Below are 16,922 nucleotides of genomic sequence, written 5' to 3' on the forward strand. Positions count from 1 at the left end.
AAAAGTCCTGCATTCAAAATGTACTGAAGTGAAAGTACAAAAGTATCAGCATCAAAATGTACTTAAAGTATCAAAAGTAAAAGTACTCATTATGCAGAATGGACCCACTCAGACCTACATGGACAAGAGTAAAAAGCTGCTTACATAAATACATCAATAATAATACAATAATATATTTGGAATATATAAATAACAATCTAGTTTTAACAACGTAATATACTTTATGTGGTTTAATTTATAAACCGGTGTAATCATTTTAAATTGATTGCATTTTTTTCATGTTAATATCTCAACCTGGAAAGTAACTAAAGCTGTCAGCTAAATGTAGTGGAGTAAAAAGTACAATATTTGGCTCAAAATGTAGTGGAATAGGAGTATAAAGTTACATAAGTGGAAATACTCAAGTAAAGTACAAGTACCTCAAAATTGTACTTAAGTACAGTACTTGAGTAAATGTACTTAGTTACATTCCACCACTGGTTCTATCATCTTTGAAAATTCCACATCTACAAGAATACAGTTTATAACAGAACACCTTTATTTAAAAGTAGTGTAAATCAAATGCAACAGTACATTCAAAACATACAGTACAAAACCAATAACTTCGCTTTGTGGGAAACATAGGATGCAAAATGCAAAAACGATCCATAATCAGTGGTGGAAGAAGTATTCAGATCCTTTACTTAAGTAAAAGTACTAATAAAACACTGTGAATTTACTCCACTACAAGTAAAAGTCCTGCATTCAAAACATACTGAAGTGAAAGTACAAAAGTATCAGCATCAAAATGTACTTAAAGTATCAAAAGTAAAAGTACTCATTATGCAGAATGGAGCCGCTCAGATTGTTTTATATATTCCAAATATTATATAAGATTACTATTATTGATGCATTTATGTATACAGCGTTTGAATTTTCTCAAGGTAGGGTTTTATTGACTAATTAATACACTGTTATGAGGTCTATTTTAAAAAGTGTCTAATCACCTAAATTTATTGTGTTTTTTTATGTTAAATCTCGACCTGAAAAGTAACTAAAGCTGTCAGCTAAATGTAGTGGAGTAAAAAGTACAATATTTGCCTCAAAATGTAGTGAAGTAGAAGTATAAAGTGACATAAAATGGAAATACTCAAGTAATGTACAAGTACCTCAAAATTGTACTTAAGTACAGTACTTGAGTAAATGTACTTAGTTACTTTCCACCACTGGTTGTATGACTGTATGTTGTTTTGTCTTTAGTAGGAAGTATGTCTCCTGAGGGTGAACTCCAAAGCCCCCCTCTTGGTTTCAGCTCTAGCAGGGAGGATGTCCCTCTGAGCTGTGGGGACCTAGCCAGCTCTCATGAGCCGGGGAGAAGGAGCAGGACCCGCAGCAGTCTCAACACCAGAACCCCAGAGGCTGGCATCACCTGGTGAGGTCCTAATATGCAGTTTATAACATACTGCCTAATCCAGCTATTCTCAACCTTGGGGTCGGGACCCCAATTGGGGTCGCGAGATGATTTCTGGGGGTCGCCAAATCATTTTAGAAGTCAGCTCTGTCCCCACTGTGTTAAAGTGTTTTAGTCTTTTTGGTCATTTAGGTCTTTTTATGTCTTTTTTTGTTCATTTTGTGTCTTTTTTTGATCATTTTGTTTCCTTTTTTGTAATTTTGTGTCTTTTTTGGGTCATTTTATGTCTTTTTTGGGTCATTTTATGTCTTTTTTGTTCATTTTGTGGTCAATTTGTGTCTTTTTTGGTCATTTTGTTTCCATTTTTTGGTCATTTTGTTTCTTTTTTGGGTGATCTGAACTGTGCGTGTGAGATTGTGTTCAGTGAGCGGGGGTCGCGGACAACATGCATGTTAAATTGGGGGTCGCGACTCAAAAAGGTTGAGAACTACTGGCCTAATCTGTAGGACTGAAAATCCACTCACCAACTTTTTTTTCTTAATGTTTTTCTTCTAGTCATGGAGACTTTGCGGAACAAAAAAGCCCCCTTCTGAAAATACTGATGGATGCAGAAGCAGCTGCCAACTCTGCTGCCGTACAACTTGTGTCTTTTAAAGATGCCATGGAAGAGGAATTTTCTGTATGTTTGTGTCAGTTTGAGCATATGGGCTCTGCATGTTGTGACTCAAAACCGACATTTAACATAATATTTCTCTTACAATATAGGATTCGAGACAGTCTGCCAGTGATAAACGCAGAGTAGCAAGACAAAGAGGACTTTTGCTGGAGAAGTTGGAGTATTTTAGACGAATAAATAAGTCAGTTCGACAGAAACTAAAACAGCTCCAAGATGCAGAGGTTTGTTACAATACTTTCACTTTATACTGTATATTGCTCAGGATGGGTTTGAGTTTTACCTAAATGCCACTTGGACACATGTGAAAATATATTTTTCTATAAAGGCTGCTCAAATTGATGCTGACCACCAAACTGACATCTTATTAAAGAGGATCACACAAGCTGAGAGTGAGAATGAGGTGAGTGTGTGTAATGACTCAAAGACCTTCAGTAACTTTAATTAAGCAAATTACACTTTGTGTTTCAATAAATAGTCTGTGATTTGAATTTGAATTCAGTTGGTAAGAAAAAAATCCAATTAATGTCAAGACATACAGTACAGGCCAAAAGTTTGGACACACCTTCTCATTCAATGTGTTTCCTTTATTTTCATGACTATTTACATTGTAGATTCATCAAAACTATTAATGAACACATGTGGAATTATGTACTTAACAAAAAAGTGTGAAATAACTGAAAACATGTCTTATATTCTAGTAAGCAAAGGGTGGTTACTTTGAGGAATCTAAAATACAAGACATGTTTTCAGTTATTTCACACTTTTTTTGTTAAGTACATAATTCCATATGTGTTCATTCATAGTTTTGATGCCTTCAGTGAGAATCTACAATGTAAATAGTCATGAAAATAAAGAAAACGCATTGAATGAGAAGGTGTGTGTCCAAACTTTTGGCCTGTACTGTATAACATTAATGCATATTTTATTGCATAAGAACTCTAAAATTATGCAATAAACCAATTGATGTGATTTCTCTCCTAAAGCATTTAAAAAGGGACCTGAGAGAGACGGAAAGCAAAGTTGAAGAACTGATGGATTTGCGGAGAGAAGAGCAGGTAACCTCAGCAGACACAGATGTGCTTACACTTAAAAATGCAAATGATGCAGAGTGGACTTTAACCCTTTGATGCACAACATGGGTCTAAAGTGACCCGACTGAGTTTTTAATTTTCTATATTTTTGCAATAAATTAATTTCATCATTCAGTATTCCAGGTTTTCCTCAATCAACTTGTTTTTGATCATCATACATCCTAATTTTTAAAAACTTTTTGAATAAAAACCCTTTTTGTATCACTACGCTTCTAATGCACAACATGGGTCAAAAAATGTCATTATGGGGGTATTGTGTGTATATTTTTAAGGAAAAATGAATTTCAGTTGGTAGGATGGTTACCATCATCTTGCCAACCATCCTACCAACTGATGATGTTCTTTTCTTAACTTCTTAAGTGTCCTTGTTCTGATCTAATCAGAATCTATTCTGATCTGTGTTTTTTCTATTGTTGTTTTTATTTATGCTACCTCAGTATTTTATTCTATTGTATTTTATTGTACTTGAATACCGGACTGCTGTGACAACCGAATTTCCCTTCGGGGATGAATAAAGTAATCTATCTATCTATCTATCTATCTATCTATCTATCTATCTCTCTATCTATCTATCTATCTATCTATCTATCTATCTATCTATCTATCTATCTATCTATCTATCTATCTATCTATCTATCTATCTATCTATCTATCTATCTATCTATCTATCTATCTATCTATCTATCTATCTATCTATCTATCTATCTATCTATCTATCTAATCAATTTTGGAATAAGGCTGAAACATAAAAAAAATGTGGAAAAAGTGAAGCTCTGTTAAAACCTTCCAGATACACTTAATGTGTGTGACAAAATGATACATAAACATGTTAAATATATGAGTGTGGAAAGTAACTATTTGAAACAAATTACTATTATTATAGTATTAGGTCATTTAATTTTAAATCAAATGTGGATGAATGACTCATTTTTGAAGCATGTTGTGCATTAGAAGTGTTGTTCATATGTTGTGCATCAAAGGGTTAAAGATCTGTCTGTAACGTTCTCCACAGGAGAACATAAAGACCGCCGTTCACATGACCAAGTCTGTGGAGGCGACTCGTGCTCACCTGCAGGGCCAGCTCCGCACCAAGGAAGCAGAGAACAACCGTCTGACTGTACAGCTACGGGTACAAACACCTCTACAGCCCTACTACTGCCTACACAAACTGCTTTAAAGGGCATGTGTAATAATACAGTGTGTCCTTTTTCTCTTCCAGACTGTGGAGAGAACTCTGGTCGAGCAAAAGATGGAGATCAATGACCTGAAAGGATCCATTACAACTTTGACTGAGAAGGCAGCAAAGGACAAAGAATCTCTGAAGAAAGCCACCCGAGCTCAGAAACACAGAGCTGAGAGGTTTGAAGCTGCTATTGAGAAATGCTACGCGCAACTGAAGGAAAAGGTATGTGGTCAACAGTGGCGGTTCTAGACCAATTTTACTGTGGGGGCCAAGGAGAGGCCAGTGTTTAATCAGAGGGGCACATTAAAAATCGTTAAAATGATATTTAAGCATTCAAAACCTTTATTTTAGCTAAAAGTCTCATATTTGGAAGAACTACATTGATTGAAGCAATGAGACTTACGGACATTAACAGTTATTTTTGTACGACAATGACATTTCTCATTTTTGTGCACAATTACTTTTTTTTTTTATTTTGAAAGTGCAGTACAGTGAGAATAGGGGTGTGCCATATCGTATCGTTCACGATAATATGGGTATATTTTTTTTATGGTTAAAAAACATGCATATCATGATATTGGCAACGTTCCTACTTCTTGATGTCGTGGTTAAAGTTGTTTTAATCACAAAAAGCTACTTACTCTCTGTCGCTAAACACATGCAGCTTTCAAAATAAGAGCACAGTGTGTTAACAGAATCCACCACAGAACTTACAAGAAGACTGTCAAAATAAGATGCTTTAAAAAAAAAATACAAGAACCTTTATTCTTCTTTACAAAATGTCATTAAAATTTTCCCCCCCGAACCCCTAAATGGTTAATTTTATTATTTTCTCATACTCAAGAGTCAAGAGTAAATTTTTTTGTATTTGGCAACTGTTGAGATTTGCACTTCACACTACATTTTAGATTTTTATTTATCTATACAGACTAAAAAAAATCATATTTTCTATATATTTTTAAGTATTTGGTAATATTGCCAAGAATATCGTTATCGCAAAAATAGCCTGAAATATCGTGATATTCTTTTTGGGCCATATCGTCCACCCCTAGTATGTGGTCAAAATAGCTAAGATTTGATGGTTTTAAAAAAAATCACATTGTTCAGGATCTTGCTTTGACTTTGTTTTTTTCTGCTGGCATACAGGATGCTCAGCTGGCTAACGCCCGGTTAGAAATGGAGTCCAGGAGACGGCAAAAGGAGCAGGAAACAAATGAGAAAGACAAACTTGAAGCTCACGTAGAGTTGTTGAAAAGGTTGGTCACATTTTAGATTAGTAGTCGATACACAGTATTCACACCAACCAATTTACACTTACTGAATTTTTAATGTTTATTTTGAATAAAGCCATATTGCAGACATGAAAGCCAGGCTGCAGAACGAGAAGGACGAGCTGGCTGCAGCTAATGAAACTGTGATGCAACGTGTTGAAAAACTCAGCACTGAAAAAGGAGACCTCCTCGTCAATAATGTAACACTGAAGGTACAAGCATGCAAACAGCCTGAAAATAAGAATAAGAAATGCTTTCTGCATCAATAGTCTAGACGGATTTCAGAATAAAGGCCTCCTATAAGAAGTGAGGAGCATTTATGGGTACAAGTCAGGAACCGGCCTACCTTACATATTTCAAGGGTGCTGAGTCAAAAGAAAATGGTTCCCAAGCGAAATTTTGAGTGTTTGACCTTCTAATTTGTATCAAATGGCCACCAAATTGCCCATCTTGCACAGTCATTGGACCATTTCCCCTTAGTTTTTTTGTAAGTAGGCAATCAAAGATGAGGAAATGAAGTTTCTGGATCTATAGTCTAGGGTCAGAGCAAGAATATAGTGGAGGCTCAGTGTCTTTTTTATGCATATATATATGCAAAATACCAACTGGAACATTTAAAAGTGATATTGATTGAATATTTATGTCGGCCTTAAAAAAATAACACAAATAATGCTTAATTTCACCTTAAAAGTTGGTATTTTGCATATATATATATATATATATATGTACATTAAAAAGACACTGAGCCTCCACTATATCCTTGCTCTGACCCTAGATTATAGATCCAGAAACTTAATTTCCTCATCTTGATTGCCTACTTACAAAAAAACTAAGGGGAAATGGTCCAATGACTGAGCAAGATGGGCAATTTGGTGGCCATTTGATACAAATTAGAAGGTCAAAAACTCAAAATTTCGCTTGGGAACCATTTTTTTTGGACTCAGCACCCTTGAGATATGTAAAGTAGGCCGGTTCCTGACTTGTACCCATAAATGCTCCTCACTTCTTATAGAAGGCCTTTTTTCTGAAATCCGTCCAACGAAATGGTCCAACGACCAACGGCCGCCATTTTGATATGCAAATGAGAAGGTCAAAAACTCAAAATTTCGCTTGGGAACCATTTTTTTTGGATTCAGTACCCTTGAAATAAGTAAAGTAGGCCAGTTCCTGACTTGTACCCATAAATGCTCCTCACTTTCACTTTTTGGACAATTCCGTCTAGACTACAATATGATGTCCAGCATAGTTCATACGATTTTCACCCAATTTTGCCACATAAAGCAATCTACTGTGTGAGCCTGAATGCACGTTTAGAATTAAAGCACACTTTTATTGCACAAGAGCTAGGAGTGCATCTGTGAGCACTGACAGCTGTTTTATTGTTTGACTATCAAGTCTTGTAAAGACCAACAGATTCTTTTTTTTATGACGATTTTCATTTTCAATATTTTTTTATTGAAAAAGATAGGCTACGTGGTAACAAGTATGATATGAGTCCCATATTTATGTTGGAACTGACCACATTAAGGCCATATGGGCAAATTTGAATAGAATTGCCAATCCTGTTTTTTATTTTGATAATTGAAATTGAAAGTTCAAATAGGACGATTTTCAATTTTCAACTGAAATTGTTACAATCCTAATAAGAACTCCAAAATTATGCAAAATTCCACCTCAAATCATATCCTGGTTGCTGTGATTTTTCTCTTCAAGCATTTAAAAAGAGACCTGAGGAACACAGAAACGTTGAGAAACCGTTTCCATTTAGTAATCTGCAGACAGCTGTCGGATAAATTAATCAGTCGTAGTATTTTTTTGTGAATTATGTCTGGCTCCTGTCAGTTTTTACATGTTTATCATGTTCCTAAGAAAGTTGGAAAAATGCTGTCTCTCAGTTTCATTATTTCTGTCACTAAAATGACTTAAATATTTGTGTGATTGTAGGCATCTGTTGCTCAGCTGGAGCAGCAACTGGCTGATTGTGAGTCGAACCTGATAGAAGAAAAGATTGTGTCTCAGGAGAGCAAACATCAAGCCGAGCAGAGCCAGCGCCAGGTTAGTTTCCTATGGTTCGCTACCTTTTTACTTTGATATACACTACCGGTCAAAAGTTTTAGAACACCCCAGTTTTTCCAGTTTTTTTATTGAAATTCAAGCAGTTCAAGTCAAATGAACAGCTTGAAAGGGTCCAAAGGTAAGTGGTGAACTGCCAGAGGTAAATAAAAAAAGGTAAGCTTAACCAAAACTGGAAAATAATGTACATTTCAGAATTATACAAGTAGGCCTTTTTCAGGGAACAAGAAATGGGTTAACAACTTAACTCTATGGAGTCTTGGGCTATTTTGTCCATTTTTGAATTCTTTTCATGTCTTTGTAAGTCATTTTGTGTCTTTTTTTGGTCATTTTGTGTCTTTTTTTGGTCATTTTGTGTCTTTTTTTGGTCATTTTGTGTCTTTTTTTAGTCAATTTGTGTCTTTTGGTGTCTTTTTTTGTCATTTTGTGTCTTTTTTTGGTCATTTTGTGTCTTTTTTTAGTCCTTTAGTCCAACATAAAATGTGATTTTGTCTTTTTTTTGTCTTTTGGTGTCTTTTTTGTCATTTTGGGTCTTTTTTTGGTAATTTTGTGTCTTTTTTTGTCATTTTGTGTATTTTTTTAGTCATTTTGTGTCTTTTCTTGTCATTTCGTGTCTTTTTTAGTCCTTTAGTCCAACATAAAATGTGATTTGGAATCTTTTTTTTACTTTCAAAACACTATCATGCTCAATAAAGAATTTTAAATGTTGCAAATGTGCATTAATTTCAGAGTACACTGAGACATTAAACTGCATCATTTTCAATTAAATTCTGGAAAAGTTGGTGTGTTCTAAAACTTTTGACCAGTAGTGTATATTGATATTGATATTTTTAAAGCTACATCGTGGAGGATTGGGATTTCACTTTTGTGAAAAAATAAATCAATAAATACATTTTTAATCCTTTTATCATTTCTTTAATTTTATAAATGAGTCATGTGTCATGCTTTTCTAACAATGTGTTTCATACTGTTTATAAATCTTTTAATTGCATTTAGAGCAACACTGACTGTGGTCTGTTGAGGTTGTTGAATGAATGATTCATTCGTCATTAATATTAGTTTGACATTCTCAGTTGAAGGGAAGGACACAGCAGGTTTGATCATATTATTCTGTTTTTATTCTAGATTGCAGAGATTCAAGCTGAGTTGGATGATCTGGGGAGAAAATATGCAAATCTTTTAAGAGAGACCGAGAAGACACAAAATGGAAAAGATACAGAAGTTGAGAAGGTAACCTTGTGGGTCTCCATTAATTTTCCCCGATACTCTACTTTATGAAAGTTTAAAAGTCTTGGTAACACTTTACAATAACCATCATTTATAAATGGTAAACAGATACTTTATTAATGTTTAATCATCATTTATAAACCTTATATAGGCCATTTAGAATGGCAAATATATCATTTATTAATGTTTAACTAACTAAATCATTTATAAATGACAACTAGATGGTATATTAATGTAAGTTTATAGTTACTTTATTAACAAACAATTAAATTATAATTAATAGTTTATTAATAGTTTTAGTTGCGCTCATTATAACACTTTTAACACCATATTAAGAATGTTAATGATTTTGAAATGATTCATATACCTTTAAGAAATTGGTTTAAAACATTTAAAGGTTAAATATGTATAGCACTTTGTGAACGGTTAATAATTGGTTTATAAACCATCTATAAACATTACTTAGTTGGTTATTGTAAAGTGTTACCAAAGTTTTTTATTGTGCACAAACCTAAAGTCCTCCTGCACTCAAAATATGTTTTCTCATACTTTTTTCTGTGAAATATCTGACCTTGACTATTCTGACTTGTTACTGTGCAGAGTTTGTCAGTAGAGGATTTTTTTTACTGAAGGGGAAATGTTTGTGAAATGCCCAAAAAGCAAAGATTGAAAACTATGAAAAAAAGCGCTGAAAAAAAGCGCCAGAGCGGACTTGTCAGAATGAAAAGCAAAAACACATTCTTAGCAGATATTATTGTACGTTTCACAACCATTAACACTGTGTCAGCCATTGCCAGTTTCAAGCTAATAAACAAACAACAGATGCTTACTGCACTTAGCATTCTGAAATGTCTGCTAGTCAGCAATTTTGGTGCATAACAGACTCGTTAACTGAGTTTGGAGACTCTTCACATTTTGGCTGATTCTCTCCGATGATTCTCTGCAGAGGTTGTGTTGTCAGAAGTTTTTACTAACTTTAAAACATGTCTGGAGGGGGACATAAATGAATATGAGGACATTTATTTAATGATATTTTACCCCTTTTCCACCAAGGCAGTTCGAGGGCCGATTCGGAGCCGGTGCCTAATCTCAAACCAGTTCTTTCAACAGCCAAAGAACCGGCTCGCAGTCAGGAAAACTGGTTCCAGAGCGGCACCGACTCTTTGCTGGTCTCGAACCATGAACCAATCACGTCAGGGGATGGGGGCGGGACTATCTGACCAACAGGACCAACTAAAACCTGCATCAGAAATTTGATTTGATTTGTTTAACTGCAATGTGATCAGTACAGCGTAGTGTTAGCAGGCGAGCATTTGCTTATAATAAAGTCTAACATTAACATCTTATCCTCAGTGTTAATAAGAACCTAATCACCATCCATAGCATTCAACACAATCAGCATATTGGTAAAGAGACCAATGTCTGTAGTCCGACCAAATGCAAACCAGCAGCAGCAAAATAACTGGGTTTGCGTTGGTCGAAAAGGGGTCCTATATGTGATTTTTGAGACAATTGTGTTTTTATTAACAGGTTCGAACAGCAGCGTTGTGCTTTTCCTATTATATATTTGGCTCTGCAGTCCTGCTCTTGCATGGCTACTACTGAGCTATTAGATGTTTGGTTTTTTTTGCTGTGTAACATTATTTTTTAACTTTGACCTTCTAACTACCACATATCTTACAGTAACAATTCAAATAACCACCGGCAAAGCTTAGTCTAAAGACGAGTGTCGGCACATTCTGCACGGCTAAAGCATAATGCATCTGTGAGCATCTCACTGAGAGGTGTGATGAATCTTTAGGCTTTAACATTTTGTCTATTCCCAACATCCTCCTCCTTCCTGCCGTCCTCTGGAGCCCAGGTGAGGCAGCAGCTGCAGAGGCGTGTGGACGAACTGGAGCGTTACCCCGAGTTACTGAGCGCAGCAGAGCTGAGTCTCTTCGAGTGCCAGGAGAACCTGCGGCGCTCGGAGAGGAAGTGCTCAGACAAGTCAGAGTCCGTTAGGCAACTGCAGGTTCAGGTGTGCACCGTGAGCTGTGGTGGCGTCAGAATGTAAAATGCAGTCATTTTCCATATACACCTGGCCACTCAGTGGTAGTACAGCCCCATGTCTCTGTCGCCGCAGCTTGTTTTGTGAGTTTGATGTTTGTGGTGAAAAATGATTGCAGTGGAAAAACCCTAACCAAGTATCTGTGAGTGTTGTGTTGTTTGAGTCTTTTTCAATCACCCACATGTTCAGCTATGATGATTTGGTATCTAGAAAACTTGTGTTCTTTGATGCAGTTTTGTAGGGGTGTGCATTGGCACTGCCCTCACAATTCGATTCGATTACGATTCACCAGGTAACGATTCGATTCAATTCGATTCTACGATGAATTGCGATGCATCACAATTCTACTGCACACAACAAGGGACATTTTTCGTCAGTCATGAGGCAATACAAGCAGTCAGATAGGCCTAATAACAATAGATTTTATTGGCTGCTATGTGTGTATCATCGCTCTCCTGTATCTTTGACATAAATGTCATTAAATACCTTTCAGATTAATACCTTAACATTCTCATTCACCAAGAAACATTAATGCACAATATATTAAATATATTAGAAAGGACCTTTTTGGAAAATGACAAATGAAACTGTTTTGAAAAGACGGCAAATGCATATATTTTGAAAAGATGGCAAAATGAATCTCCTGCCTGAGTTCATCTAAGAGTAAGGAAAGATAAAAGCCTCCTCCTGCCATAAGAAAGGAACCTGCTGAGGTGAAGTTTACATCAGCTAAATGTGGAGCCCTTGTTCCTGAGGTAGGGAAGACGTTAGCGCTATCCCAACTAGCTAGCTATCGCTAGTTTTCATGACGCAAAAAAGTAACGTTAACGAGTCGACTTTAAATAGGCAAATACAATGATAATTACCTATCAATAGTACTTTCTATAAAAACGTAAATGTTAAGTTCTGTCAAATACTACCACATACTTCAGTCACAACATATCAAAACAGCTTGTCTGCTAGCTTACCTATGCTGCATCAACACATGGCTCATTTGAATATTCAAATGAGCCATGTGTTGATGCAGCACATAATCGATTATGGCACTTTGCCGAATCGATGCTGAATCGTGCATGCATCGCCGAATCGATTATTGTTGACACCACTATTGTTCTGCATGTGATGTGAAACCATCTTTTCTGCTCCATTCACTTGCAGCCAGTTTAGGTGATTCTGAACTTTAAATTCTCCATTAACAGATGGAAAGTCAGACAAAACTGCTGAGATCATCCGAGGAGATGAAAGAGTCCATTCATGATGCCAATTCACAACTACACCAGAAAGTGAACTCTCTCCAACAGTAAGGCGTCCTCTCTCTCATTTCTCTTGTCTGGACCAAGGTTATTATAGTTAACGAAAACTAACGAAATAACAAAACTAGAATTGAAAAAAACATTTTCGTTGACTGAAATAAAAATAAAAACGAGAGTTTTTAAAAAACGATAACTAACTGAAACTGTATTTTGTGGTTACAAAACTAACTGAAACTAACTAAAATTATAGTGAAAATGTCCTTAGTTTTCGTTTTTGTCAACTTTTTTCATTCATAATTCAGTGTTTCTATTTGAACATGCAACACATGGTGAATATGTTTACTGAGACTGGGATGTTTACACTAGAACCAAAATACAAAACACCCAGAACTGTAAGAGTTAATAACCTTATTGGGGCTGAGATGATAAACCAAAGGAAATAAAGGAAACATTTATTATGACCTCTTTGAATCTGGCACCCAACACATAGCCCATTACAAAAAAACTAAAACTAATAGAAACTAAACTAAAACTAAGCATTTTCAAATAATAAAAACTAAACTAAAACTAGAAAACTCACTCTAAAAACTAACTGAATTTGAAAACAAAAATTCACAACAAAATGAAAACTAAAACTAATGAAAAATCCAAAACTATTATAACCTTGGTCTGGACGTCAAATGTTCAGGAGCAGAAATGATTGATTGTGTTTGTAGGAAGATGGAGGAGCTGCAGCAGGAGAACCTGGAGCTGGTGAGGAGTCTGGCAGCTCAGGAGGAGGCGCTGAGCTACAGCAGCCGGCAGCTGGACCAGCGCTCCTCAGAGAGCCAGGCCCTCAGCCGGCAGCTGGAGGCGGCTCTGTCAGACGTCAGACATCAGGTACATCAGGAGGAGGAGAAAGAAAAGACCATAAAGCATCAAGCTGTTCTCCTATTATATGATTCTGTTACCACACTACCTCATAGTTTTAACACTTAAAGTAATCATTTACGATATGTTGGTAAAAACACCAGTTTATGTCACTGATTGATACCTTACAGCAGCTGTTCTCAACCTTGGGGTCGGGACCCCAATTGGGGTCGCGAGATGATTTCTGGGGGTCGCCAAATCATTTTGGAAGTCAGCTCTGTCTCCACTGTGTTAAAGTGTTCATGTGTTAATGTGTTTTAGTCTTTTTGGTCACTTAATGTCTTTTTTTGGTCAATTTGTGTCTTTTTAGTCATTTTGTTTCCTTTTTTTGGTCATTTTGTGTCTTTTTTTTAGTCATTTTGTGTCTTTTTTGTGACACTTTGTGTCTTTTTTGGTCATTTTGTGTCTTTTTTTAGTCAGTTTGTGTCATTTTTGATCATTTTTGTCTTTTTTTGATCATTTTGTGGTCAATTTGTGTGTTTTTGGTCATTTTGTTTCCTTTTTTTGGACATTTTGTGTCTTTTTTTAGTAATTTTGTGTCTTTTTGTATATTTTCTGGTCATTTTGTGTCTTTTTGGTCATTTTGTGTGTTTTCTTGTGTCATTTTGTGTCTTTTTTTTAGTAATTTTGTGTCTTTTTTGGGGTCATTTTGTGTATTTTCTGGTCAGTTTGTGTCTTTTTTTGGTCATTTTGTGTCTTTTTTGGTCATTTTGTGATCCAGGTCAACAAGGTTAAAGACCAGGCTGCTGCCAGAGAGGAAGCCCTTCAGACCAAAATCCTGGAGCTGGAAGCCGAGAAGAGCAGAAGAGCCAATGAGCTGAGGCTTCTTCGCCAGAGCAAGCTGTCTGTCAGTACCATGCTTTTATCAGGCATATCGTTAGCATCATAGCATAATTGCCTAAGTCATTTTTTGGCCAAATTGTGATATCTGCCTAACTTTACTCTCCTACTGCTGCTGCATCTTTCTGCCTTATTGCCTATGTTCTCAACCTATCAGAACACTTGTTAGAGTCTAAAATCACTTTCTGCCTTAGTCGTCTCCTTGACTTAGGCATTTTTGCGGCTACATACAAACCAAACTACATTATTTATAAAAGAAAAATTGCCTTAGTCAGGGCATATTCTGCCTAAGTCACTTTTATCTGTTATGAAATCGATGTGTTTAATTTTTTATGCAAACTTGTTGCAACTTACTGTTACAATATCAATTAAAAATACCAATGGGCTTACTAAAAATTGTGTTTTTTCTTGTTTCCCAAAAACATTCAAATATGACTTAGGCAAATATGCTATGAGGCTAACGATATGAAGCAGAACACTGTCATTGTGCATGCTCACATTGTACTGAATTTATCCTTGATGTAACTTCAAATGTGTTGATGTCAAGGAAATTCACTGTGTGTCTGTTTCTTAACATGCAGGCGGAGAAACAGTTTGAGGTGCGTCTGAAGGACCTGCAGCTCAGCCTCGACCAATCAGAGAGCCACAAGCAAAGCATCCAGAACTACGTAGACTTCCTCAAAAACTCTTATACAACAATGTTTGATGACGGACTGCAAACTACCACTTTTTCATCGTCGTATTTTCTAAAATGATTCAGAATTTCTTTGTTTGCATTTAAAAAAATGTTTTATTTATTTGTCTTTGTACTGTTATATTTATAAGGTCTATTTAAAAAATGAGAATGGGGGCAAGATATCTACATTTAGCTGACAATCTGGGCCTTTTTTCTTCCAGATATCAGGGAAATCTGCTGTTTTGATATGTCTTTTTTTTAGCCTATGTCCCAAAAGACATGACATGATTTTCTTAAGTTTGTGCAAATATTGTTGAATGTTGTCTATTGACTGGGAACTATTGGTGCTACAATGTCTTATTCGGGTATGGCAATGAGCAAGTTGCATAAATTTAGTTTGACTACTCCAAAAATTAGACTTGTGTAAGGATTTGCCGCTTTTTTTGTCACTTTAAATTTCACTATTTTCTCAAATTTAATGGACTAAAATACATCATGATGAGTTTAAATGAAATGAAAAGGGGTTTCCAGCTGGAGAAACGTAATGTGCCACTAGGTGGAAGTGTTTTGTTAGTCAATTTTTCACTTCTGTCAAGTATTTCATTTTGTTCCAGGATCCTGACATTGTCACACTGGAGTTAAAGGGCCTAGTCATGTGTTCTTGTCCGTGTTTTGGTAGTTGTGATGTTTTTCATAGATTAATCATCAGATTTAGGTTTACCTTGCAGACTTTTTTTTGCCATATTTTGGTGCATACATACACTACCGGTCAAAAGTTTTAGAACACCCCAATTTTTCCAGTTTTTATTGAAATTCAAGCAGTTCAAGTCAAATGAACAGCTTGAAAGGGTCCAAAGGTAAGTGGTGAACTGCCAGAGGTAAATAAAAAAAGGTAAGCTTAACCAAAACTGGAAAATAATGTACATTTCAGAATTATACAAGTAGGCCTTTTTCAGGGAACAAGAAATGGGTTAACAACTTAACTCTATGGAGTCTTGGGCTATTTTGTCCATTTTTTAAATTCTTTTCATGTCTTTGTAAGTCATTTTGTGTCTTTTTTTGGTCAATTTCTGTCTTTTTTGGTCATTTTGTTTCCTTTTTTTGGACATTTTGTGTCTTTTTAGTCATTTTGTGTCTTTTTTTGTCATTTTGTGTCTTTTTTTAGTCCTTTAGTCCAACATAAAATGTGATTTTGAATCTTTTTTTTACTTTCAAAACACTATCATGCTCAATAAAGAATTTTAAATTTCGTGTCCGATAATTTTCAATTAAATTCTGGAAAAGTTGGTGTGTTCTAAAACTTTTGACCAGTAGTGTATCAAAACAAGTAGTGCTTGAAAACCAGATGTTTTTGTTTGTGCATTTGTCCCAGTCAAGTTTACCTGTGGTAGAATAAACCAGCTTTTTAAAATATGAATCATGCTCCAACTTTGCTCCCATTTAAGCCATCATAATTCTTCTTCTGTGGTAAATTCAGAGCTACTTGGGTGACTCATTTCCCTGCTGATCCTGAGAACAAAGATGATCTGTTCCTGTAGTAATCAAAAGAAAACGAGTGATGTATATTGAATGTTCTAAATCTCAGCTGGCCTGAGATTAAATGATGCAGAAAATCAATTGTTTAGCTGCCAGTTGTGAAGCTTCATACCTTCAGGGCTGCAAACATAATTACTGAGATGCATGCAACACCGGGACATTTTCCAAACCACTTGAAACCCTGTTTATTGTCTGATCTCGTGCTTTTGTAATGGAACGTTTTATATTCCTGAGGCTTTTTTTGGTCATTTTGTGTCTTTTTTTTAGTAATTTTGTGTCTTTTTTTGGTCATTTTGTGTCTTTTTTGGTCATTTTGTGTCATTTTTGCTCATTTTTGTCTTTTTTTGATCATTTTGTGGTCAATTTGTGTCTTTTTTGGTCATTTTGTTTCCTTTTTTTGCTCATTTTGTGTCTTTTTTTTTTAGTAATTTTGTGTCTTTTTTTGGGTCATTTTGTTTCCTTTTTTTGGTCATTTTGTTTCCTTTTTTTGCTCATTTTGTGTCTTTTTTTTTAGTAATTTTGTGTCATTTTGTGTCTTTTTGGTCATTTTGTTTCCTTTTTTTGGGTCATTTTGTGTCTTTTTTTGATAATTTTGTGGTCAATTTGTGTCTTTTTTGGTCATTTTGTTTCCTTTTTTTGGTCATTTTGTGTCTTTTTTTTTTAGTAATTTTGGGTCATTTTGTTTCCTTTTTTTGCTCATTTTGTTTCCTTTTTTTGCTCATTTTCTGTCTTTTTTTTAGTAATTTT

General features: G+C 35.4%; 1 protein-coding gene across 1 annotated transcript; it reads left to right on the plus strand.

Annotated features, from left to right (window-relative positions):
• Positions 1–1,226: 1,226 nt before the first annotated feature.
• On the plus strand, positions 1,227–15,069 carry LOC131979887 (outer dense fiber protein 2-like). The gene is made up of 16 exons (XM_059343962.1): positions 1,227–1,411; positions 1,946–2,069; positions 2,156–2,287; positions 2,392–2,466; positions 3,050–3,121; positions 4,170–4,286; positions 4,377–4,562; positions 5,487–5,596; positions 5,688–5,823; positions 7,556–7,666; positions 8,810–8,914; positions 10,773–10,931; positions 12,161–12,261; positions 12,931–13,093; positions 13,845–13,970; positions 14,545–15,069. The coding sequence occupies exons 1-16, from the start codon at positions 1,248–1,250 to the stop codon at positions 14,716–14,718; spliced, it is 2,055 nt and encodes a 684-aa protein (XP_059199945.1). The 5' UTR covers positions 1,227–1,247; the 3' UTR covers positions 14,719–15,069.
• Positions 15,070–16,922: the final 1,853 nt, after the last annotated feature.

Source organism: Centropristis striata, chromosome 11 (genome assembly GCF_030273125.1).
Source record: "Centropristis striata isolate RG_2023a ecotype Rhode Island chromosome 11, C.striata_1.0, whole genome shotgun sequence".
Taxonomy (NCBI): Eukaryota; Metazoa; Chordata; class Actinopteri; order Perciformes; family Serranidae; genus Centropristis; species Centropristis striata.

Excerpts from the sequence above, each read along its gene's own strand:
- LOC131979887 (XM_059343962.1), top strand. The coding sequence starts at position 1,248 with ATGTCTCCTGAGGGTGAACTCCAAAGCCCCCCTCTTGGTTTCAGCTCT. Across the intron at positions 4,563-5,486 it reads ACGCGCAACTGAAGGAAAAG|GATGCTCAGCTGGCTAACGC; the intron begins GTATGTGGTCAA and ends GCTGGCATACAG. Across the intron at positions 12,262-12,930 it reads AAAGTGAACTCTCTCCAACA|GAAGATGGAGGAGCTGCAGC; the intron begins GTAAGGCGTCCT and ends TTGTGTTTGTAG.